The 26,897-nt window shown below is 39.3% G+C and overlaps 1 protein-coding gene across 1 annotated transcript in view; it reads right to left on the bottom strand.

Moving 5' to 3' along the window:
* Nucleotides 1–6,308: 6,308 nt before the first annotated feature.
* The window catches only part of pgap1 (post-GPI attachment to proteins inositol deacylase 1), a 170,875-nt gene continuing 150,286 nt past the window's right edge, over nt 6,309–26,897 (bottom strand). Inside the window, exons 28-29 of the mRNA XM_072578291.1 lie at nt 10,549–10,687; nt 6,309–6,808 (exon numbers count right to left, since the gene is read on the bottom strand). Coding sequence (XP_072434392.1) covers nt 6,623–6,808; nt 10,549–10,687 — 325 coding nt within the window. The 3' untranslated portion in view covers nt 6,309–6,622. The remainder of the gene's footprint in view (nt 6,809–10,548; nt 10,688–26,897) is intronic.

Here is a 26,897-nt window from a genome sequence, read left to right as displayed (position 1 = left end):
AAAACTTGTACAATGGGCGGCATAGTGGCTCAGTTTTTAGCACTGCTGCCTCAGAGCTAGGGACCCAGGTTCAATTCCAGCTTCGGGAAACTGTCTGTGTGGAGTTTGCAAATTCTCCCAGTGTCTGTGTAGTGTCTGTGTAGATTTCCTCCAGGTTCTCCGGTTTCCTCCCACAATTCAAAGATGTGCAGGTTAGGTGAATTGGCCATGCTAAATTGCCCATAGTCTGGGTTTAAGTCCGGGGTAAATATAAGTTAGGAGAATGGGTCTGGGTGGGTTGCTCTTCAGAGGGTCGGTATGGACATTTTGGGCTGAAGGGTCTGTTTCCACACTGTCAGGATTCAGGTTCTAATTCTAATTTCCTATGGCTAACTGTGAGCTACATAAATGTAAAAATAGTTAAAATTCGTATAATAACAATTTAAGTTTGCATAACCCATGTACAAAAGTATAAGTACAAAACATGTTTTGAGAAAAATTGTTTGTTACTTATTAATGCATACAGACACCAATGATATAAGTAAAACCGAGATGAGGTCCTGAAAGCAGAATTCAGGGAGCTAGGAGAGATGTTAAAAAGGAGGACCTCAAAGGTAGTGATCTCGGGATTACCACCAGTGCCACGTGCTAGCCAGCAAAGAAAAAAAGAATAGGCAGGATGAACACGTGATTTGAGAGATGGTGTAGGTGGGAGGTGTTCAGATTTGTGGGACATTGGGACTGTTTCTGGGGAAGGTGAGACTATTACAAATTGGATAGTCTACAAATGAACCAGACTGGAACTAATGTCTCTGGGTGAGTTTTTGCTACTGCTGTTGGGGAGGGTTTAAACTAATGTGGCAGGGGGCTGGGAACCAGAAGACAATACAAGTAGACAGTGAGGTAGAAACTAGAGCCTGTAAGAATCATGAAGTTAGCATTAATAAGGGGAAGAATAGGCAGAGAGCAGATGAACACAAAAGAACTGGTGGTCTGAAGTGCATATACTTTAATGCAAGAAGTATAGTGGGTAAGACAGATGAAATTAGGGCTTGGATTGGTGCCTGAGAATATGATGATGTTATTGCAATCACAGACTTGGTTGAAGGAAGGGCATGATTGGCAACTAAATGTTCCAGGATATGGATGCTTCAGACAGGACAGGGAGGGAAGTAAAAGGGGGGAAGGAGTTGCATTGCTGGTCAGGGATGATATCACGGCTGTGCTAAAGGAGGACACTATGGAGGAGTTGAGTAGTGAGGCATTATGAGTGACACTGAGAAATAAAAAGGGTGCAGTTACATTGTTGGGGCAGTATTACAGGCCTCCCAACAGTGAGCGTGAGGTAGAAGAACAAATAGGTAAACAGATTATGGGAAGCTGTCAAGGCAACAGGGTGATGGTGATGGGAGGTTTTAATTTTCCCAATATTGACTGGGATATACTTAGTGTCAGAGGTCTGGATGGGGCAGAATTTGTAACAAGTCCGATGAGGGAAGGGGCCATATTGGACCTGGTGTTGGGGAATAAGCCAGGCCAGGTGGTAGAAGTTGCGGTGGGGGATTTCTTTGGGAACAGTGACCACAATTCTGTAAGTTTTAGAATACTCGTAGACAAAGATGAGAGAGGTCCGAAGGGAAGAGTACTAAACTGGGCCATGACCAATTATATCAAAATTAGGCAGGAGCTTGGAAATGTGAATTGGACACAGCTATTTGAAGGGAAGTGCACATTTGAGAAGTGGGAGGCTTTCAAAGATAGACATGTCCCGTTGAAGGCAAAGGATAGGAAGGGCAAGATTTGTGAACCGTGGATGACAGGAGAAATTGTACAACTAGCCAAGAGGAAAAGGTCCAGGCAGCTAAGAACAGAACAGGCCCTGCAGGAATATTGGAAGAGTAGGACAAGTCTTAAACAAGGAATCAAGCGGGTTAAAAGGGGTCATGAAATAGTGTTAGCGAGCAGAATTAAGGAGAATCCGAAAGCCTTTTCTATAAGAAGCAAGCAGTTAACAAGAAAAAGGATTGGTCCACTGAAGGATAATAAAGGAAGGCTGTGTGTTGAACCTGAGAGAATGGGTGAGATTATGAATGATTACTTTGCATCAATGTTCCCTGGGGAGAGGAACATGATGAATCTTGAGATTAGAGATAGAAGTTTGATTAGTCTGGATCATGTTGACATAAGTAGGGAAGATGTGTTAGGTTAGCTAAAGTTTATTAAGGTGGACAAATTCCCAGGACTGGATGGGATCTGTCCCAGGTTTCTGAGGGAGGTGAGAGAGGAAATATTTGGGGCCCTGACAGATATCTTTGTTGCATCCTTAAACCCAGGTGAGGTGCCGGAGGACTGGAGGGTTGCTCATCTTGTCCCCCTGTACAAGAAGGGTAGAAGGGATATTCCAGGTAACTACAGACCAGTAAGCCTGATGTCAATGGTGGGAAAGTTGCTGGAGAAGGTACTGAGGGATAGGATCTATTTATATTTGGAAAGGAATGGGCCTATCAGTGATAGGCAACATGGTTTTGTGGGAGGGAGATCATGCCTTACCAACTTAATAGAGTTCTTTGAGGAAGTGACCAAGTTGATAGATGAAGGAAAGGCTGTAGATGTCATATACATTGATTTTAGTAAAGCATATGATAAGGTTTCCCATGGTAAACTAATGGAGAAAGTGAAGTCACGTAGTGTGCAGGGTGTTCTACCTCGGTGGATAAAGAACTGGTTGAGCAACAGGAGACAGAGTACTAGTTGAAGGGAGTTTCTCGAAATGGAGAAAGGTGACCAGTGGCATTCCACAGAGATCAGTGTTGGGGACACTGTTTGTGATATACATAAATGATCTGGAAGAGGGCACTGTTGGTATGATCAGCGAGTTTGCAGATGGCCTGAAGATTGGAGTAGAAGAAAGCACAGGGGACTGTCAAAGAATACAGGAGAATATAGATAGGCTGGAGAGTTGGGCAGAGAAGTGGTAGATGGAGTTCAATCCAGGCAAATGTGAGGTGATGCATTTTGGGAAGTCTAATTCTAGAGTGAATTATATAGTAAACGGAAGAGCCTTAGGAAAAGTTGAGTAGACAGATCTGGCAGTTCAGGTTCATTGTACCCTGAAGGTTGCTGCACAGGTGGATAGAGTGGTCAAGAAGGCAAATGGTATGCTTGCCTTCATCAGATGGGGTATTGAGCATAAGAGCTGGCAGGTTATGTTAAAATTGTGCAAGGCATTGGTTCAGCCGCATTTAGAATACTGTGTACAGTTCTGGTCACCACATTACCAAAAGGATGTGGATGCTTTGGAGAGGGTGCAGAAAGGATTCATGAGGATGTTGCCTGGTATGGAAGGTATTAGCTATGAATAGAGGTTGAGTAGGTTAGGATTGTTTTTATGATCAAAAAGGAGATTTGAGGGGGGCCCTGATTGAGGTTTACAAAATCATGAAGGGTATAGACAGGGTAGATAGAAATAAGCCTTTTCCCAGGGTGAAGGATTCTATAATGAGAGGTCACCCTTTAAGGTGAGGGGTGAAATGTTTAAGGGGGATACAAGTACTTTACAGAGGGTGGTAGGTGCCTGGAACACATTGCCAGCAGAAGTGGTAGAGGCAGGCACAGTAGATTCATTTAAGATGTGTCTGGACAGATACATGAGTAGGTGGGGAGCAGAGGGATACAGATGCTTAGGAATTGGGCAACAGGATTAGACAGTGGATTTGGATTGGCTCAGACTTGGAGGGCTGAAAGGCCTGTTCCTGGGCTGTAAATTATCTTTGTTCTCTTTGTTCTTTAGTTGAGTGCAACAAGCTCTTCACAAAAGAGTACAATGCAGTATATATACAGAAGGTGTTTTAATTGCTTCATAAGAAGCTAGTTCTACTTCGGGATTAAGGTATAAAAGAAATTCCAGCAGTACAAATAGAAATTTTGTCAATTGACAGAAGACAAGGAATTTGTTTTGAATGCTAAATGTAGTTATTCTTACTACTGAAATAGGTTTCCCATTAATTTCCAACAATTAGCTTTAGTACATCTGGTTTTATTAAAACGGATGCATAGTATTTAGTTTATATCACTTTTAGTTTCTAATCTTTGTATTATATTGGTATCCTTCTATCCCTAAAACTAATACCTGCTCCATCTCCAGACTTTATATTCTTCCAATTTCTTTGATTCCCATTTGACCATATCCCTGTGTGCAACTGTCTGAGATTTCATAAATATCTGCCAGAGTTCCAGCTTCTTGAATCTTTAATACTCAACTGTCATCTATATTTAGATTTACTGGCATTCTATTTTTGGAATTCTTCCATAGTCATGATTTCCCTCATGTTCTCAATTTTATTTCTCTAACATCAGTGGTTGAAACTACTGATCTCAATATTTTTCTCTTATAAATTTGACATATGTTTGAATAAGCTTTTTTTAAAGTCTTGAACTTTAAATGATAAGCTTTAGGGATAAGTTCATGAGCATTCAGTATTGCTCTTTTAACAGTTTCATAATCTCAAGATTATTCTTCTGACAACTGGCATACATGTTCATATCTGTACTTGTCAAGAATCTCTGTAACATTAAGAGCCAAACAATTTTTATCACCCCATCTTTCTAGATACCTTTTCAAATGAAGCAAAACATTTATCCATCCCATCCTCTGTAAATGTAAACAGTAAATGCAGATTTCTAGTTCAATAAAATCTTATCTCTTCTGGTTCAGCCTTTGTCAATGGTAACTTTGTGATCCCAGCTGTTGGTAATACTGTACAAGTCAGATCCAGTAGTGAATCCTGACTGAACATTTCCTAAGTTTCGTTTGTGAATGGTTAGTTATTTCACTAAACATATTCATGTAAAACTGCTGATATTCCTTAACAATATAACAAAAGTTTATTGCACAAAAGAAAACAAAAACACACTAAATATGAGAGTTTATAAAGATCCTAACAAACAATAAAATGAAACTTCAAACTCTATCCCAGCAATATCCTTGACAGATACAGATTCAAGTTCAAGAGAAATATCATTCCCGTTTTAATTCTTAAATATTTTACTTCACTGACTCTCTTTTCAGTTTTCCTTCTAGAATTACTGAAACAGATTTACAACTCCCTTTCGGTTCTGACAGCTTAAATGTGTACAAATTCTCACAGATTGGAAAATTCACAACCAAATACCTTCTGCTACAGTGATTGTTCTCCTGATCTAAAATGCTTCTGAACTAAAGTCAAACTAAACAACCCTGGTCTGTGTTTTCTGTCTGTTGTAAACACAGCAGTAAAAACATTTCATCAATTAACAGTACAGGTATCCTGCTAGGAATTTAATTAAATCACATGCTTTCTGGAAAATTATGAGGATGCTGCCTGACTTGCCGTGCTTTTCCAGCACTACACCTTTTGCGACTCCGATCTCCAGCATCTGCAATCCTCACTTTCTCCTGGTCAGTGGGCTGAATGGCCCACTTCGGCTTCTACATCTTATGGTCTTATCTGCCTCTTATTTTAAAAATCTGAACTTTAATTGATAATGTTAAATATCTTTTTATCACACGAAAATCATCAGGTGTTCTGTGAATATTTTAGGAGCATTGAAAAAAACAGTCAAGAAGATATTGAAATACTCTGATATAGTCAGGAAAGATAACATGGTGAGGTGAGCAGTGCAGATGATTTCCCAGGAAGCAGGTGAAGAAGGCCCAAGATGTGGTGCTGAGAGAATCAAAATTAGTAGAATTGGAAGAGGAACGCGTGACTGTCAGGAAGAGATGGTGAAGGGTGCTCAACCAGCATTGCAGTAAGCCCATATAAAATAGAACAACACAAGAGATAAAGAATGAGTGCAGAAAATAAAGCCATTATAAGGCCAATACTGGCTGATTGTAATAAATAGAATAGAGTGGAAGTCTAAGGAAGTAATGATGGGTTTGTAGAAAACACTGGTAAAACCACAATAAAAGAAACATTTTGTATTTTTGCATCCAGATGTTAAAGGCCCCAGCTTCCTTTGAAAATCCATTTGGTTCTTAAATGATTCTGGGAGTTTATCCAGCATTACATCATCCAAGAGGCTCATAGTTGTTTTTACCCTGAATGCCTCCTTTATCGGTCCTTTGATAGTTGAACCTGTTCTAAAATTACTGTTTAATCTCTCAAAAGGATTGTTACCATCACTAAATTCCCTGCTGAGATATTTTAATGGCTTGGGCATGATACCAATATGCTGCACGTGGTTTATGTCAACAAACTTCCATGCAGATGCGAGGAAATAAAGAAGGCCAAGAAAGGACAAAGGACAATCTTAGTATGATTTTATATATTTATTTACATCACCTGCCTTTGCTCAACATTTATTTACAGCCGCATTAAAATGTCACAATGAGAGGATGCAAACTTTGCATCATGTGGGCGTATGAAGGAAAAAAAGGCATGAATCAAAGCAACATAACATCTAATGAAATACTTGGTAGATAAGGACGATCAAATACTTCATAAAGCAGTAAGATCATTTCTAGAAAGCAATTCAAACTAAAGGAAAAGACAACTCAAACAGAAGATTGAAGGGTCACGTGAAGGAGGCTTTGACTGAACTGCAATCATGATTAATTCTCTGCTGCTGATCTAATCAGATGATTTTGATGTCATTATAGTCATCCTTTCAAGAACGCTGCAAAAGAATCCTTCTGGCCTTCATAGTCTGAAAAGGCAGAGGCAATGTGGTCCGGGTAAAGAGCGGCTGCTATGAATGGTTTCCTGTTGTCCATCCTGAAAGATTTAGAGATCTTCCCAACATCAACTCCTCTCCCAGAAAAATAAGCTTGCAGCGTTCGGAAAAACTGAAGAGGAAAAGAATCAAAGCTCCAGTTGAAGCCAATTAATTTATTACTTTGTTTGCAAGCTGTTTACTTATTCACTCTGACGTTTACACAATTGCAAAGTTACAATAGAAAATATTGACTCTTCTATTCAACTGGAACACTTCAAGCTCTTCCATTTCTTGATTCATTTGTTGCTTCTGGAATGGCACCCTCTATAGTGAAGCATTTGCAAAACATCTGTTCAATTCCTCTTCCATTTCCTTACTTTCCATTATTTATTCTCCAGTCTGACCTTCTACGGGAAGCACTCATTTGTTAACTCTTTACTGCTTTAAGTATTTATAGAAACTCTTGCCTTTTTATATATTTCTAGCTATCATTCAGAAAGTGAATTTGCCTCTGGCAAATAGATTTAATATTCTGAGCAAGACACATGGGTAGGGCATGAGAAAGAACTGTAGTGTATGGCTATGTGGGAATGATCCAGAACCTTCTGCCAGCAAAGATGGTGGAAGTAGAGACAGCGTTAGCGCTTGAAGGAGATAGAAATTGTAGAGCCACAGGGATCAAGCAGAGGAATAAGAATTACAGCATTGTTCGACTCAGAGCAAACAAGTACTCAATGGGCTGAATGGCCTCCTCCCATGTGAACTTGATTCTATGACTCTTAATTATTCAATAGTGTTGGCTTCTCCTATTGGAAATTTCACTGAGGGAGGTTGAAAAGAGCCTATTTCATGAGAAAAAGAGACAGAAATTTCTGGAGGGAATGTGTGAAATTAGGTATGGGCAGCTGGAGGCCTGGTTACCAATGATGAGAGAGGCTACAGTCCAGAATTAGGGAGTACAGAGGTCTCTTGAGGATTTTAGAGTTGGAGGAGTTTGCAGAGATAGGGAGGAACCAGATCATAAAGGAGTTTGAACACAGGGAAGAGAAATTAAATGGAAACTAATGATTCTAATAGGAGGCGAGAGAGGGTAGCAGAGGTAATGAAGGCATTTATAAAGTTTAAAACAAAAAAATCATGGGTTTGTGATTGAGATCTATGAAAGGAGTGTAGACTGACATAGCATGACTACAATATACCTATTCAAAGAAACTATTCAAATGTAAGTTCCAACAGAATCTTACCCTATTGTTCTCTTGCTCACGCTGGTTATCGTACATTTTTCCTATTTTTCCTCATTCAAATTTTAAGTTTAGAAGGGTATAAGGGGTGTGGGGCATTCTTAAGAGGGCAAAAAGGGGATATGAGATAGCCTTAACAGATAAGGCTAAGGATAATTCAAAGGGATTCTGCAAGTACATTAAGAGCAACTAGGAGAGAATATGGCACCGTTTAAAGATAGAGGTCATCTGCCTGGAACTACAAGAGCTGCGAGAGATAGTAAATGAATATTTCACATCAGGTTTAGATTTGGAAAAAAATATGGAAGCTAGGGAACTCTGAAATAAATATTAATGATTTGAAAACAGTTCCACATTACAGAAGATATGATGCTGGAGGTCTTAACAAACATAGAGATGGATAAATGGCAGGTACCTGATCAAATATCTCCTGGCATTTGTGGGAAATTAAGGAAGAAATTACAGGGTCCCTTAGTAGAGACATTTTTATCATCTACTGTCCCGGTGAGGTGCCAGAGGACTGGAGGATGGCTCATGTCGTGTCTTTATTTAAGAAAGGCTGTAAGGAGAAGCCTGGGAATTATAGATTGCTAAGTCTGACATCAGTGATGGATAAGTTGTTGGAGGGGTTTCTGAGTGAGTGGATTTACAAGCATTAGGAGAAGCACAGGCTGATTAGGGATAATCAGCATGGTGTTCTGCATGGGAAATCGTGTTTCATAAACTTGATTCAGTTTTTTGAGGAAGTAACCAAATAGAGGGTTGAGTGGTAAACATTGTCTACGTGGACTTTAGTAAAGCCTTTGACTAGGTTCTACTTGGTAGACTGATCAGTAAACTTAGATCACATGGGATTAAGGGAGAGCTTGTCAACTGGATACAAAATTGGTTTGATGGTAGGAGATAGAGGCTTGTTTTGATAAACTATTTTTGAGAATTTAGGAGGAATGGTTAGTAAGTTTGCAGATGATACCAAAATTGGTAGGATAGTGGATAGTGATGAAGTTTGCCTAAGATTACAAAGGGATCTTAATCAATTGGGCCAGTGGGACAAGGAGTTGCAGATAGAGTTCAATTTGGATCAATGCAAGATATTGCATTTTGGTAAAACAAACAAAACAGGACTTAATACAGTTAATGCTAGGGCCCTGGATAGTGATGTTGAACAGAGACCTAGGGGTACAGGTACATCATTCTTTGAAAGTTGCATTGGAAGTAGACAGGATGGTTAAGAAGACATTGAGCATGCTTGCCTTCATTGCTCAGCCCATTGAGTTATAGGAGGTGGGACATCATGTTGCGGTTCTCCAGGACACTGGTGAGGCCACTTTTGGAGTACTGTGTATAGTGCTGCTCACCCTGCTATATAAAGGATATTATTAAATTGGAGAGTGTTCAGAAAAGATTTACCAGAATGTTGATGGGATTCGAGGGTTTTGAGTTCTAAGGAGTGGTTCAATATGCTGGGACTTTTTTCACTGGAGAACAGGAGGTTGAGGGGTGTTTTTTTTTTAAATCGAGGTTTATAAACTGATGAGGGGCATACATAAGGTGAATAGCAAAGGTCTTTTCCCTAGGTGGAGGAGTTCAAAATTAGGGGGCATTTTTTTAGGTGAGATGAGACAGATTTAAAAAGGACACCAAGGGCAACTTTTTCACACAGAGGGTGGTTCCTGTGTGGAATGTACTGCCAGAGGATGTGGTAGATGCAGGCAGTTACAACATTTAAAAGACATTTGGACATTTACATGAATAGGAAAGGTTTAGAGGGAAATGGACCAAATGCAGAAAGTGGGACTGGTTTAGTATGGGAGCCTGGAGTTGGACCAAAAGGCCTGTTTCCGTGCAGGATGACTCTGTAAGAACAGCGTGCACTGAAACCAAACAGTTTCAACCTGTGTCCTGCAAGGGATGGGTTTACAATTCTTTTATTTTGTAATTGCAGTTTTCTCAAGACTTGTGCAAGGCAGTGTAGCTGAAATTAGGTGGGAGATGGATTGTGGTGTCTTTGTATTGGGTTTATGTGAACGCGGGGTACTGTACGATTGTTTTCAACATTTCGTTACTACCTTTAACTTGGTAACTTTAAATTGGGTGGATGACTTGCTTGGAAAAAAAACGAAGTCACAATCGTATTGTAACAGAAATATATTCCCTCTGACAAACTATCAATTGGGCCAATTAGTCTTCAGTCCTGTTGGGATAATTGAATCAATAAATCTATATGGCGTACACTGGCTTCCACAAACTTAAAGTTCAGCTTCTCCCCTTTAGTTGGGAGACACTTCATCAGATGATGAAGAATCTTCCACACTGACACCGCGGGCTAACAGTGTAAATACCTCTGTGTATGTGTGAGACAAGTACTCGCATTTATTTCCATGACAATACTGATAGGTGCCCTTTATTTAAAGCCAATTCAGCTAACTAATAAATTAATCTTAAAAATTATTCGGCAATAATTTAGTTCTGTCGGACAATGTATGAACAATTTTTATATTTTTAACAAGTCTTTTTAATTCAGCAGACAAACTAACATGAAGTCAACTACAAGAGGATAAACAAACCGAACTGGCGCGTTACGAGTACACAGAGATTCAGTTTGATCGAATGAATGGAAAACTCTTACCAGCTCTCTGTTTCTTGGGTTTTCCAAAGACTTCCAAGCATCTTTAGACTCCAGGGGAATTGCATGGACTAAAGTGACGAGGGAGACAGCGAGGCACAAAGTAAAAACCTGCACTTTGAGCATGATGGAGCGTGGGTGTTACTGGAAAGAAAATCAGGAGGATCATATCACACACATTTCAAACAAAATAGGTGCCTACGAAACTGGAAAAAGCGTAATACTCACCCAATGCCTTTGCACTTGAAGACTGAAATGGAGTTCGCGCTCCTAACTGCTGTGCAGCTTGAAAAGCCTCTGACAGTGCTGCAGCTATTCTATTTTATACCGGTGGTATTTTGTGTGGGTGTCAGTGACGTTAGCAGAGTGTACCAGAGTAATGATCTTTCAATGGGTTTGATAAACTCAAGGGAATAAACTCAAAATTCACGCAAAGCGGAAATAATTACATATCCGCATAAAACAGCTATATTAATCCAGACAAGAGATTCTCGACCCTGAAATTTAGTGTCTATTTGATAGTTATTTCCAAACCTTTATTACATTTTGCCAAAGTCTGAAGGTTGCACTGGCTTAACCGGGAATAGCAGTCCCTCCTTTCAAGTTACAATCAAGTCTGAGCAAGGCATGAATATATAATTGAGGCTGTTATAAACACAATACACCGGTGGACTGAGTAGTGGAGGTATAAGACCTTAGACATTTTCAATGTGTTAGGATGAAATGCAATGATTCAATAGCTTGTCCAAAAGGACGTCATTTATTTTCCAAACAGCACCACGAAAACAAATGAATCTCCTACTAACTGTTTAAAAAAAAAGACTATGTGTAGAGGAGGAACTGATTGTCTGAAAATTCGAAACGCACTTTGTAAATGCACATTTTTTTTTAAAAAGCCCGAGAACTTCAAACCTTGAGTTTTTGAGTTTGGAGTTCTGAGGGAAGCCCCACTTAAGAGTTAACAAAATCCTTAGGTTGCACACAGACGGGTGAGTTGGAGGTTTTGCAGGCTGGGTTTGTCGTGCGGATGGGAGAGAGCTCCCGAAAGGAGACCTCGCACCCCCTGTCCTGGAGTGGCCTGGGCAGATATCCAAGTGGCATAGTCGCTTCGCCCAGCTGTATACCCAACCCGGCTTCACAACTGGAAATCCAAATGCAGTCACATTGAAGTGAAACAGTGAGTGGTTTGAGCTTTGGAAACCGTGTGTGATTGGTTACTGATCGCTTTCCTGACATGTTTACTTCGTCTCCACATTGACATGTTGTGAAAATGAGCATCTCCAAACCCAACTCTATCGCCGGGAGGACTATCAATTCATATCACCCTTTACAAAGTTGGCATTCTTCCTAAAGCGACACGTATCCCAATTAAAGCTAGACCTTGTGTTACCATTTTCTAAGACCTGGAGGGAAAAATAACCAAACTACATGTGTATTGGCACCAATATTGGCAACTGCTCTGTTGGGTGGGCACCAACGCTGATCGTTGGTGATAGAGCAGAGCGAGCCTTTCCCTCCGACCGGAGAAGTCTCCCTCTTATTATCGGAGCAACCCACAGTGTCACTCCCACCTCACCCCCTTCCCCATTCAGTTGGAAAATTGTGGCTGGTGTGCGCTGTGGAGAAGTGTGGCGCTGGGAAATCACAGCAGGTCCGGCAGCATCTGAGGAGCAGGCGAATCGACTTTTCGGGCATAAGCCCTTCATTCCTGAAGAAGAGCTCAGACCCGAAACGCCGACTCTCCTGCTCCTCGGATGCTGTCTGACCTACTGTGTTTTTCCAGCGCCACACTTTTCGACGCTGACCCTCCAGCATCCGCAGTCCTCACTTTCTCCCGTAAGTTATATTTGCCAGGGCGATTACAGAAACGCTCCACGTCCCAAGGACAGCACTGTAATCTAGAGGCAATTCTCAAACAAGTTTGATTTTTTCATTCACCAATGAAAAGTAACAGCAGTGCACAACATCAATCAGAAAGTAATGCCGTATATATGTGCTGGGGAGTAATTTAGATTTACTGTGAGTTTATTTAAGGTCACTCGAATAGAGGTAAGGCATGATTTAGTTGCGATCAGTGATTTAAAGAGATAAAGTGGAAATGAAGATTTCAGGAGCTCTTCATTGTCCATGGGAGTTGTTAAAAAATGTACTTGAGCAAAATGGCATGTCATTTTTGGAAGATATTCAGTCATTATGTGTGTGTGAGTGTGTGTGCGTGAGAGAGAGTGTGTGTAAGAATGTGTAAGTGTGTGTGTGAGAGAGAGTGTATGTGTGAGATAGAGTGTGAGATAGAGTGTGTGTGTGAGAGAGAGATAGAGTGTGTGTGTGAGTGTATATGTGTGAGATAGTGTGAGAGTGTGTGAGAGAGTGTGTGAGATAGAGTGTGTGTGAGAGAGATAGTGTGTGTGTGTGTATATGTGTGAGATAGAGAGTGTGAGAGTGTGTGCGTGAGAGAGTGTGAGAGAGAGAGTGCGTGTGTACGTGTGGCATTTTTCCACATTATGAAGTTATTTTATTTTCACCTGTTTCATTTGCATCAATGATAGTCGGTCAGGAATATAAAGATAATTTCGAGATGTGTTAAAACTACAAATGCCACGTTATACCCTAACAATTTCTGCAGCGCTCTTGAAGTGGTTCACTTGGTTAGAGTTTGGGTGAATAAATACACGAGTGGGAAATCCGATATTAACCGTCGCTGCAAACGTGCTGGGGAACAGAACAATGAATATGTTTTATGTTAATGTGCTGACACCAACAGCCCTCCTGTTTTTCAGTTCATCCTCGCACTCAGTGAATGGTTCAGTCTCTGACTGACACCAAGAGGGTGATAGGATCTTTCGACGGGTAAGCGCCAAGATAGAACATATCACTAACACACACTATGTATTTGGGTGAGCACTGTCGTTCATTCTGATGGACACAAACTTTCGCGGGTGATAAGTTGATTTTAAACTAAATCAAAGGATGGCGGATGCTGGAGATTTGAAACAAAACATTGTTGGAGAAATTCAGCAGGTCTGGCAACATGTGTAAGTAAGGAGAAAGCAGCGTAAACGTTTCGAGATCGGTGACCCTTCATCAGTGTCGACCACAGAACTGGAAACATTAACTCCGCTTTCTCGCCCCACACATGCTGCCAGACCTGCTGAGTCTCCCCAGCAATTTCTGTTCTGATGATAAATTGATTCCACTGTTTAAAGCGTTTTAGAGACGGAGACCTGGCAGGAATAGCTGGATTGGAGATCAATGTGAGGTCGTTTCATAAGCTGTGCTTCAAGCCCCAGTTAGAAATATGCTGCTGGGAATCTGAACACTGTGTCTGGGCCAGTCTTTAAACGAAGTCTATGCCCAAGGTTGCTTTTCAGCACCAGGGACAGCACCAGCTCAATGGAAGACGCCGTTAAACATCACAATGGAAATCACACCAAAACAATTCTCGAAATAAGCTCGATGTGGGTGGGTGTGGAATCGCTCGAGCCCGCATTCCTTAAAATCAAAACACACTTGTGTGACTTTTTATTTTGAAAATCAGAAAAGGAGCACTTGATCACAATACCACGCTAATCTTATCCGGTAGGATTGCTTGCTTCCAGTTGGCCAATGTACTCCGTTACTGTCAGAACTATCTCACAGATACCTAGAACGTTAACATCAGGTTAATGGACAGGTCTCATTCACAGGTTCATGAACCCACTCCCACTCGGGGTTCTCTCTGATCTCTGGCGGTTGTTATGAGCAGTAGGTGCTGCAAAGTAAGCTGAGAAATCGCGAAGAGTCACATCTGAACAATGTGCCCTTGTGTTGGAAAGACTGTTAGGTCTGAAGGTTGATAAGTCCCCGGGTCCTGATGGTCTACATCCCAGGGTACTGAAAGATGTGGCTCAAGAAATCGTGGTTGCATTGGTGATTATTTTCCAGAGTTTGATTGATTCGGGATCAGTTCCTGTGGATTGGAGGGTGGCTAATGTTGTACCACTTTTTAAGAAAGGTGGAAGAGAGAAAGCAGGAAATTATAGACCAGTTAGTCTGACCTCAGTGGTGAGAAAGATGCTGGAGTCTATTATAAAGGATGAAATTACGACACATATGGATAGTAGTAACAGGATAGGACAGAGTCAGCATGGATTTATGAAGGGGAGATCATGCTTGACTAATCTTCTGGAATTTTTTGAGGATGTAACTCTGAAGATGGACAAGGGAGATCCAGTAGATGTAGTGTACCTGGACTTTCAGAAAGCTTTTGATAAAGTCCCACATAGGAGGTTAGTGAGCAAAATTAGGGTGCATGGTATTGGGGGCAAAGTACTACCTTGGATTGAAAGTTAGTTGGCTGACAGGAAACAAAGAGTAGTGATAAATGGCTCCCTTTCAGAATGGCAGGCAATGACCAGTGGGGTACCGCAGTGATCAGTGCTGGGACCGCAGCTTTTTACAATATACATTAATGATATAGAAGATGGTATTAGTAATAACATTAGCAAATTTGCTGATGATACTAAGCTGGGTGGCAGGGTGAAATGTGAGGAAGATGTTAGGAGATTACAGGGTGACCTGGACAGGTTGGGTGAGTGGTGAGTGGTCAGATGCATGGCAGATGCAGTTTAATGTGGATTATCCACTTTGGTGGCAAGAACAGGAAGACAGATTACTACCTAAATGGAATCAATTTAGGTAAAGAGGCAGTACAAAGAGATCTGGGTGTTCTTGTACACCAGTCAATGAAGGTAAGCATGCAGATACAGCAGGTAGTGAAGAAGGCTAATAGCATGCTGGCCTTCATAACAAGAGGGATTGAATATAGAAGCAAAGCGGTCCTTCTGCAGCTGTACAGGGCCCTGGTGAGACAACACCTGGAGTATTGTGTGCAGTTCTTGTCTCCAAATTTGAAGAAAGACATTCTGGCTATTGAGGGAGTGCAGCGTAGGTTCACGAGGTCAATTCCTGGAATGGCGGGACTACCTTACACTGAAAGACTGGAGCGACTGGGCTTGTATACCCTTGAGTTTAGAAAACTGAGAGGGGATCTGATTGAGACATATAAGATTATTAAAGGATTGGAAACTCTGAAGGCAGGAAACATGTGTCCTGGAGGCAGGACACAACTTAAAAATACGGGGTAGACCAATTAGGACAGAGATGAGGAGAAACTTCTTCACCCAGAGAGTGGTGGCTGTGTGGAATGCTCTGCCCCAGAGGGCAGTGGAGGCCCAGTCTCTGGATTCATTTAAGAAAGAGTTGGATAGAGCTCTCATGGATAGTGGAATCAAGGGTTATGGAGATAAGGCAGGAACAGAATACTGATTAAGGATGATCAGCCATGGTCATATTGAATGGTGGTGCAGGCTCAAAGGGCAGAATGGCCTACTCCTGCACCTCTTGTCTATTGTCTATTGTGTCCCGACAGGCGGCGCAATGCACGACAAAGAATTTCAAGCTTTCTTATCACTGGAAAATCATCCATGTGAAACATTAACACTCCCTCTCAACAGTTACTGCCTAATTTGCTAAACATTCTGGCACTTTTTGTTTCTAACGCAGATTCTCAGTGCCCACAGAGCTTTGTGCTTGTAACACACCGCAGTATTGGACTTGTCACTCAGCACTCTGACACGGCGTTAGTTCCCCCAGACAACCAATTAACGCCTTCAAGTTCAATTAAGAACTGGGTTACACACAAGGTATTGATATTTCAGTGCTTGCTGTTTCTGTTCAGCAGTCAAAGCCAGGATCATTGCAGTATCCCTCATCATTATCACATTCTGGGTAATACACAAGTACTGTGGCTGCAAGATTAAGTCAAAGATTGGGAATTTTCCAACAAGTCACTCATTCCTTAACTCCTCAAAGCCTCTCTGTAGACAAAAGAGGCACAAGTCAGGAATATGATCCACTTGCCTGGACAAATGCAACTCCAACAACATTGAAGCAGCTCAACATTATCCAGAACAAACTAACTAGTTTGCTTGGCACCCTAAGCATCCCACTACCAACTCATTGTATCTGGAACGCGCACTATTTAGAAGATACATTCAGCAACTCAACAAGGATTGTGCACCAATACTTTTGAATCTTGCAACTTATATATCCTGTAGAACAAGTGCAGTGAGCATATGGAATCGCCAATACCTGTATATTCATCTCCAAGTCAATCACCATCCTGACCTGGACATATATCATCAGTCTTTCACCGTTCCCAGGTTAAGCTAAGGAACTCTCGGCTAACTACTGTGGGAGTACCTTCACTACATGTACTGTTGTGATTCAAGAAGGTGACTCACCAACACCTTCTCAAGGGCAACTATGGATAGAAAATTAATGCTGACCTTGAATGCATCCTATGAATTAATTTCATAACAGCATATCTAACAAAAATGAGAGTAGTAGTTGAATTTATGAATGCTTGTAAAGAAATACAATACATATTGTCACTTTTGAACAGCAAAAAGAAAAAGTAATTTTTTCTATAGTTTTGCTGAATAAAAGAGACATGCTGCTCTTAAGGGGAACTGATGACGTAGCAGCATTGTCACTGGAACCATTATCCATATACTCCAGGCTAACGCTCTGGAAATGAGTTCAAATCCCACACAGCAGTTGGTGACATTTGAATTCAATTATTAAATCTCTTGAATTAAAAGGTGGCATGGCAACCATGATTGTTATAAAACTCCATCTGGTTCATTAATGTCCTTTAAGAAGGAAATATTTTATCCTTATTTCGTCTTGCTGGTATATGACTCCAGAGCAATGTGGCTAACTCTTAAATACTGTTGGAAGTGGCCTAGTGTGTTACTCAGTCATATCAAAAACCACTAGAAAGCAATTGAAAAGAAATAGAGCACTTAGCATATACCTATGAACTCAAAAACAACAATGGCAAGCCAGTGTAATTCTTCACAGACTCAGGATTGTTTAGTAAGTGTTGCCCAGTCATGAAATCAAATCTAATGTTGGGCATGATTCCACTTTGAGTACTCTGTTGTGAACAGCCAAAGGGGCATGCTGTTTAGTACATTCCACCAATTATTGGGATGTGCAGGCTACATGCTGGACACTGCAATGGCAAACTGAAAGTTTGATGCTGCTATGTCCAGTATCAACTGGAGTGGCATACTCCACTAACAAGATGCTGCTGCCAACCCAAAAGATGTCCTGGCTGCCATCAACAGAGTAACGTGGTACATGAATTTCAGTACCTGCATGATGCTAGGTAAGTAAGCCATATGTGCTAATGACTGATGGATCATCTCAAACAGCATGTCTTTTTGGCTGTTTACAATAAAAAAAACTGATTATTTTCACCCAGCATCTGCTTGCAAAATGCAGAACATTGGATTTACCAGTCTATTTGCCAATCAGCACCCTATTGTCATGCAATGTAAATTCTGTTCCCTTTTGAAATTTGAAATTCTTGCGAATCTGTCCTGATAAATGCAAGACAGCAAACGTTTCCAACATGTCTTTTACTTTTAAAGCAATCTTCCTATACATGTAATTTTTGCATGGAACTCTTCAAAATTCTTTATAACATTAACACTTAATGTGTGTCAATCCGGTTTGAGAACTCCAATTGGATGGGAGTAATGTTATGGAAAATAATACATTTCACTGGAGAAATGAATGGGTAAAATGGAAGAATATCATGTCAGACTTAGGGAATGTCACTAATAACTTGAGTTGCAACAAATACATTTCTAAGAGTATATTTGGTAGGAAGTTTCAAATGCCTCAAATTCAAAGGCAAGAGTTAACTGAATATTTTATGAGTATCAGACGCAAAGGTGATTTATCTGGGTCCTCTTCATTCCTGAAAATATTTCAGTGCAGCATGTAAAAAATCAGAATGATTTTAAAATCCGGTTTAAAACTTATTCACTCTAAATATTAAATCTGAGCTGTAATTTTGCCTCTAATGAAAATAGAGGTGAATAGTACTAAATAAAGTATTTATGCTACTTGAAGGAAGTGCTAAGTCAAGAACTAGCATCAAAGTGTGCATTTATTATGCCAAATGACACGTTCAAAGTGTTTTTCAATGTTTCATTAACAATTATTACTTTTTGAAACACTATCACATCTGTGTAAACAAATGTGGCAGTGAATTTGCATAACACAATGTCTGACTCTTTTTATACTGATTCAAATTTAAATTCAGCTGATCAGGAGAAAATATTGCATGTAAACCAAGATAACTTTTTAAAATTATCTTGCGATAAATGCACAGTGAACTGGAAATCAATTTAAAATTATTAGGTAGGCTCACAATGTGATTCATTTGCATGTGCTAGAAGCTATGTATATAAAAAAAGACCTTTTTTTGTGAGAAAAAGGAATTTGTTCATACATTGCAACCTTTTCATTGAGAAAAAGGTCTTGAAGACTGCTAATCTATACTGCAGATCCCACAGCAATGTCCTGATCACTTTGTGCCTCTTGGCCTGACCTGAGTTTTGTCAGCTAAGAGTAAAGTTAACAGTTCGTGCTGCATGTCAACCACTGAGCACCCTCTTGTGCAATATAAATTTATGTTCCTTTTCTAAATTTGGTTTCTTGCATATTAGTCCTGATGAATGAGTTGAAAAGCTTTTGCTTTTATCTCTTTCTTTTTTTAAGCAGTGTTTGTATTCTGTCCTCACAAGCAATTATACAATTGTACAGAAAGTATACAAGTGGTGTTTTCCAAGGGTCAGGATAAGGATGACTGCTCCATCGACATTAATGTGGGTAAACAAGGCATAATTTAAAAGTCTGCAGATGACAAAACCTAAAATCGATAAAACATGGGGATAATTACAGAATTCAGAAGGACATAGACAAAATGGACAGATACATGGCAGATGAAATTTAATGGAGATAAGTGTGAATTGATATGCTTTGATAGCAAGATTTAGGAAAGGCACTGTAATGTAAACTAAACAAAACAATTTTAAAGGAAATGCAGAAATATTGAGATATGTATGTACATAAATCAATTGCAAGTTCATGACAAATTAAGATCTTTCACTTTACTAACAATGACATGAAGTACAAAAGCAAAGAAGTTATGTTAAATTCCTAAACACATCCGCAGTTAGCTAGCCCTCAGCTGGAACCAATGGGAAGTCCCATGCAAACGTTCTCAAGGCCTTAAAGGGGGTGCAGAAGAAACTTACTGGAATAGAGCAAGGTATGAGGTACTTGAATTACCTTGACAGATTGGAGCCGCCAGGATCGTTCTACTTAAGAGCAATAAAAAGATAAAAGGAGATATGCCAGAGGTGTTAAAAATCATTCATGGTTGTAATTGAATAAATAAAGAGAAATGGTTTCCAGTGTCAATCAGGATACTAATGAGATGTCACACTTTTAAGTGAAAAACCATGTTTTTTACACACGGATTTGATGTGATCTGACAATCACTGCATGAAAGAAGGTTGAAACAGATTTAATAATAAATTTCAAAAGGAAATTTGGTTAAATACTCAAAAGGGGAAGAATTTTGAGGTTTTAGGAGAGAATTGGGAAATGGGACTGGTTGGAAAACTCAGTGAGAAACCTATAATATGCTGAATGGTCTCTTTCTACAATGCATCACATTGTGCTTTTGTGACTTTGAGATCTTGTGCTGATTCATAAGTTATTAATCAACAAGGCACTTCAATGTGAGCAGCCCTTCATTAACCACTAAAGTTTCAAATTCAATTTCAATGAACCAATAAATCATTGTTCGAATGCTGGGATATCTGTGCAGTTTGAAATGTCCTTTTATAACCATTCAGCAGTGCAAAGAGTCATCTCTAGTGGGCAGCTTGAATTAGCTTTTGCAGAACACAGTGGGAAGTTGGTTGAAGTGATGGATGTGGATTAGGCAAGCTGCACATTTATGCCACATAATGCCTAATACCAGCACAGAAATGCTCAGGCAGATCATCGTTGCACTAAAGAGGGAAGGAGGCAGACAAAACCAGTAATATTTTTAATGTGCTGTAGTTGTCCTTCCAGATTGATAGACTCAGACATAGTGTTGGAATTTCTAAGAATGCATAAATCTTTGTTGAGGATTGCTGTTGGAATGGCATACATCATAATTTTAAGCCTAAGGTTATTTGGAAGGCCTTTTTCCCCAGGAATGATGCCACAGGATTAGACTTTCAAGTACTATTGCATCAAATTACTTTGCAGAGTTGGGAATACCTGAGCTATATTTTTAAATAATCTTGGTGCATAGACAGTTAAAGATGTGTTTATTGAACTCCCAATAGTTATATAATGCTTGGAAAGACATGTATTATTAAGAGTTTTGTGTCTATGATCAAAGATACTTGTTTTCTCTATCATTCTACTTGGCAAGTCTCTTATCCAAGCTGTAATTAATGTGTTTATTCACATGGCAAAAGAAAAGTTTGTCTATCTTTGTTTTACAAGAATACCCAGAATGTGTATTTGCATTATAAGGGTAATCAGTTAATTTGAGCATTTCATTAAACACAACTCCTTAGATAACTCAAGCTCTATCTTCAGATTAACAAACATTGTTCCTTGCCACTTGAACAAGCTATTAAATACTTTATTAGTTCAAACTCCAAGCAAAACCTTAATAGAGAGCTGATGTTGTGACACTATTGAGCAGAATCATTTCAAATATTTTATTTTAATAACATTGAGAACTCCAAATTGTCTTTACCAAAACAGTAATTATCCTTCTTTAGAAAGCCCCAGAGGCTCTAAGCTACATTTTTTTTAATCATTGCATGGCACTTCAGTCTACTTTATTCTGTAAACCATGTTCACAGAGACATTCATTTAATTCATTGACAAATACGCACTTGGCAATTTTGAGAAATTATGTATTAGCAACAAATAATTCTGTGAAATAAATTACAATTCTTGAGTAAATATTTCTGATGTTTAGGTTTGAAACATTTTTATTATTGATATATGTATTCATCATAAAAATAGAAAATGCTGGAGAAACTCAGCAGATCTGGCAGAATCTATAGTGAGAGAAAAGAATTCATGTTAAGACATGACCACTTGGTTGAAGCACGTACTGTGTTTGCTGTATCAGGTGCTGGCACAAGGTGTAGATATCAAATTGACGTAGCACAATGACACACAGCAACATGACCACTCCCTCAACTGATCAATGCACAATGCAGTGGCAATACACAAAAAGGTAAGGCATAGTAGAGATGCTGTAATGGATGTAAGTGAATGGATGCCAGTAAAGCAAGTTTAGTACAGAGATGCACCCTTTTTGATATACGAGAGGGATGCTTAACCCAGCACACACACAACTGGCAGGTGAGGTGGCTAGCCTCCAGTGATGGCCACTATCAATGCATGTCTACCTGGCAGAAAGAAGCAAACTACTGTGGATTCCTTCAATCTGAGTCACGGCAAACATATTAGCAACAAGAGTAGGTCATTCAGCTACTCAAGCCTGCTCCACCATTTAATAAGATCACAGCTGATCTGTGGCCTAACTCCATATGCCCGCCTTGGATCGCATCCCTGATACCCTTTCTTGAAAAAATGCATCTCAGATTTACATTTAACAACTGATTTAGTAACAACCACATTTTAGGGAAGCGCATTCTAAACCTCCACTACACTTTGCTTCTAGAAATGTTTTCTAACATCCCTGCTGAAAGGCCTGGCCTTAATCCTTAGTCTATGCTAGCTGGTTCTAGGATCTTCAACCAATGGAAATAGTTTATCTTTATCCTACCTGTCTTTCCCTGTTAATATCCTAAGAACCTTAATTAGATTATCTTTTAACCTTCTAAATTCAAGAGAATAAAGGCCAAATATGTCTAATCTCTCCTCATTGACACCTAAAGTCCAAGTATCATTCTTGTAAACCTACTTTGAACTCCATCCAGAACAAAAAACATTCTATCTAAGGTGTGCTGCCCATGTATTTTAACTCTATTCAATAGAAAATAATATCCTAACATTTATTTAATCCAAAGATTTCCTTTTATCACTGTTTATTGTAAGTTTGCCACTCGAACTTCAGCATGCAGATATTTGGAAAGTAGATAATTTCTCTGCAGTTCTATTTTTATTTCATAATTTCTTCTTGGAAAAGCCAATCGATGCACAGTTCTTTAATGATCAATGCAGGAGAACATGCTGCCTTTTAAACAGATTTCCAATGAATGGATGTACACTTTGCAGAGTTAGCAACAAGAAAATTAAATGACTTCCCTTGTTATTTTCTTTGAGGATGCCCAAAATTGCACACAACACCCAAAAGTCTATAAATAACATCTATACAGGACTGTTTTGAAACTATAAATTTTATTAACTTATGAAATATCACAATAGAGCAGAACTTTAACAGTGGCAAAAATCTAACACCTGCAGTGGTATCTGTGTTTACTTTATATTTCAAGCAAAATGTATCAATCCTATTCAATTATGCAGTGCATCAATGTATTTTAAAAAGGAGACATCTCCATCCTTTGGAAATATGAATCTGTGATGATGCCCATATTTGACCATGTACACAGAAATAAAAGTATCTTTGGACTGTACTCCTACAAATGGAAAGTATTTTGCATGAATATGCTTTGGTGTCCAAATGCAGGTTAGAACATTATCTCAATGTTAGAGTTTAAATGACCAGAGACTGAAACCTGAGCTAAAATCAAGCCACTTATGCTATGGCTTCTCCGCCAACTTTTGTTTTTGTGGAAGCCAGATACATTAGCTAGATCCCTCTCAAGGATTAATTTATGTAAATAGTAAAACTAACAATTCCCCAAGTTAAAAATCACACACCACCAGGTTATAGTCCAACAGGTTTAATTGGAAGCACACTAGCTTTCGGAGCGTCGCTCCTTCATCAGGTGGTTGTCAACCACAACCATCTGACGAAGGAGCGGCACTCCAAAAGCTAGTGTGCTTCCAATTAAACCTGTTGGACTATAGCCTGGTGCTGTGTGATTTTTAACTTTGTACACCCCAGCCCAATACCGGTTTCTCCAAACAATTCCCCAGTCTGCTAATTTGTACTCCAATTTCAAAGGAAGCTAGTGGTCAAACCACATGACTTGGTTCTCTGAACAGATACCAAGTGAGTCACAACAGAAACAAACACACTCTTATTAAAAGTGTAGATATAGCATGAGTTTTCAACATTGGATATTTGCTTAATATAAAGTTAAATTAACATTGTTCTTTGTTTCAATGTTTAGAGCCAATTATATTGCATGTTTACACTACCCCAGTTTGGGGCAGCAAAAGAATACTTTGATTATTTGGGTGTCAGCCTGGGAGCACTTTTACTGGGTTGAAAGTTTGTTGATCCATCTTCCACTCCTGGAATTCAAAGACAAAATCTAGACTGATACTTGAGAAAAGTCCTTTGGATGTTATCAGACCCCAAAGGGCCCCTAACATTAGATGCTAATAAAAGATTCTATCACACTATTTTTAAGATCAGAAGGTTTCTCCCTATTTTGGGCAGCACGGTGGTTAGCACTGCTGCCTCACAGTACCAGAGACCCGGGTTCAATTCCCGCCTCAGGCGACTCTCTGTGTGGAGTTTGCACATTCTCCCTGTGTCTGCGTGGGTTTTCTCCGGGTGCTCCGGTTTCCTCCCACAATCCAAAAATGTGCAGGTTAGGTGAATTGGCCATTTTAAATTGCCCATAATGTTAGGTGAATGGGTAAATGTAGGGGAATGGGTCTGGGTGGGTTACGCTCCGGTGGGTTGGCGTGGATTTGTTGGGCCACACTGTAAGTAATCTAATCTGATCTAATCTTGTCCTGGCCAATAATAATCCCTAGATTAAAGTAATTAAATACACGTATACAATTTTTCCTGGCCATTATCAGTTCTGAGGACGAGTCACTGGACCCAAACTGTTAACTCTTTCTCTCCACTGATGCTGCCAGATTTGGGTTTCTCTAGTATTTCCTGTTTCAGTTTTATTAAATACTTTAACTTGTCATTTTCACATTGGTGTTTGTAAAACCTTATATATAAATTGGTTCCTGAATTTCATCCATATATAAAAAAATACACATCAAAATGCTTTAAATTTGTAAAGTCTTTCAGGAGTGTGAGGGGCATAATATCAATGTATGACTTCATATAAAAGCAATATTTTTCTTTTGTTAAATTGCTTCTAATTTCCATAATCTTAGCTTCCAAACTGCAAATCTGAGGAGCCAAACATTTGTAATCAAAACCAACTTTGCAACTTGAAACACACAGAATGACAAGTTTCATCATGAGCATCAAAGGTAAGATAACATTTGTTGTCCATTGAGTAGTTCAATATATATGTCAGCAGTGATTCAATTCAGGAGTTGGTAAAACATATAAGTCAAAGAGACAAACGCCTTGAGTTTGCAAAGGTAGTGACAGCAAAACTTAACTCACTTTCTTTACTGTATAAAATTGACAGCAACTTCTGACATCATCTGCACATTCACAGGAAAAGGGGAAATCCTCATGTTTCTGTCAGGGATATCATGCCTTCCTTGATGGTTGTGTTTTTGCAGTTTTTATTGTTGCAAATAACACTCTCAATGAGTTGGCGTGATTTTAAACTTTTTTTAATGCACCGAGCTCATTATTGAAAATTCTTTTTCTTGAGTGAGGTGCAACTGAGTTGTTAACAACACTCAGTAGTACTTACTAAAAAATCTATCTGCCTTCCCCTGTACATCTAATTTTACAAATATGGAGTGACATTTTGTTCAGCTCATAATAAAAATTTGGATTTTAAGCAGTTTAATTATAATGTTACTTCACTTCCTACTGTCATGTCTATCACAACTTTTATTTGCTTTATCTATGTATTTATGAATGTTGACACTTAGTGGGTAAAAGAGCTTTAAACCTTTTGGACAAATTTGACTTCGTAGTATTGTTTTAGTTAGCATTTAATCTAAAGTTTAAATTTCAATTTTTTTTATAACATACCTCTGGTTCAGAGAGATGGACTTTACCACTGCACCACAAATACCTTCAGTTTAAATACTAAAGGTCAGTCCTGAGCATCATTATAACAAGCAGTCTGTTAGAAGAGCAGTTGAGCTCAATGAATGAAAGCAGCTGAAACCAGTTCCTGTACAGCTGGGTTAGATAGGTCTTTTGCATTAGGAACACGTAAAACTAGCCAAAACTTTTTATATTCAGTCAAGGGATGTGGACTCTGGTGAGGTCAATATTTATTGTCCATTGTTCGTTCCCCTGGAGGTGATGGTGTTAGGCTACCTTGCTGAACCTTTGCAGTAGGTTTCATTTATAATGTCCCATGTAGATACTAACAATGTATGCAGGTCATATAAGATGATTCTGCCTCGTCAGTATTGAGAGGTAGGTGCCAACCTAAGAAGCAGAATCTCAGGGTCACTATCTCTAGCTTACTGCCTGAAAATTGTAAATCCGTATGGGACAATTCAGATTAGAGATGAATGTGTGTCTCAAAGTCAGGTGTTGGAAAAATGAGTTCCATTTGTGGGGCACAGGCAGCAGTATTGGGAAAAGTGGGATCTGTACCATTGGGGAAATAGCCACCTAAACTGTTCTTTTGTTAGTGTTCTTCGAAGCCATGTAAATAGGGAAGTACAGAGGATTTTAAAACAACTAGCAGGGGTAAAGGATCTAATTTGGGAAGATGGGGTAAACCAAAGAGTAGGGACAAAGCCAAAGAGGTGTTAATATGGTAAATGATAAACTGAGATAAGTGACTTAAATGTGAATCTAAGTGTAAATCAACAGATAAGGCTAAAGGTTCCAAAAAGAATAACAACTAAATATTCTTTTTATCAGGAATAACATGATAAAACCAAAGACCGAACTGAGATTGCAAATGGAAATAAATAAGTACAATCTGATTGCAATACAGTACAAAGACATAGTTGCACAGTGACATGGATTGGTTCCTGAATATTAAAGTATCCAGGACATTTAGGAATTACAGGAAACTATGAAAAGGTGGAGGGGTGATCCAGTAAATAATGGTTTTAGTATTTGAGAAAAATGATCTATGTTCATGATACGTGGATACAAGACTAGTTTGGGTAGAGACAAGATAAGAAATTTGTAGAAATGGTGTATAGCCCCCATGACCCCAGAGAGTGCAGCATAAAGGAAGAAATAATGGGAGCTTGTTAGAAAGGCATAGTGTAAATCATGGGAGATTGTAATCTACATATAGGTTGGAAAAGTCAGATGGCCAAAAGATGTTTAAAATGAAGAGTTCAAATTGTCTGGATGGCTTCTTAGAATGGCAGGTTGTTGAGCATACCAGAGAACAGTCTATACTACGCCTAATAACTTGCAATAAGATCAATTAATGATCCCAGGAATGAAGGTGTTGTCGTATGAGGAGCGGTTGAACACC

This window comes from Chiloscyllium punctatum, chromosome 10 (assembly GCF_047496795.1).
Source record: "Chiloscyllium punctatum isolate Juve2018m chromosome 10, sChiPun1.3, whole genome shotgun sequence".
Classification (NCBI taxonomy): Eukaryota; Metazoa; Chordata; class Chondrichthyes; order Orectolobiformes; family Hemiscylliidae; genus Chiloscyllium; species Chiloscyllium punctatum.
This window is presented reverse-complemented; position numbering and strand designations above follow the sequence as displayed.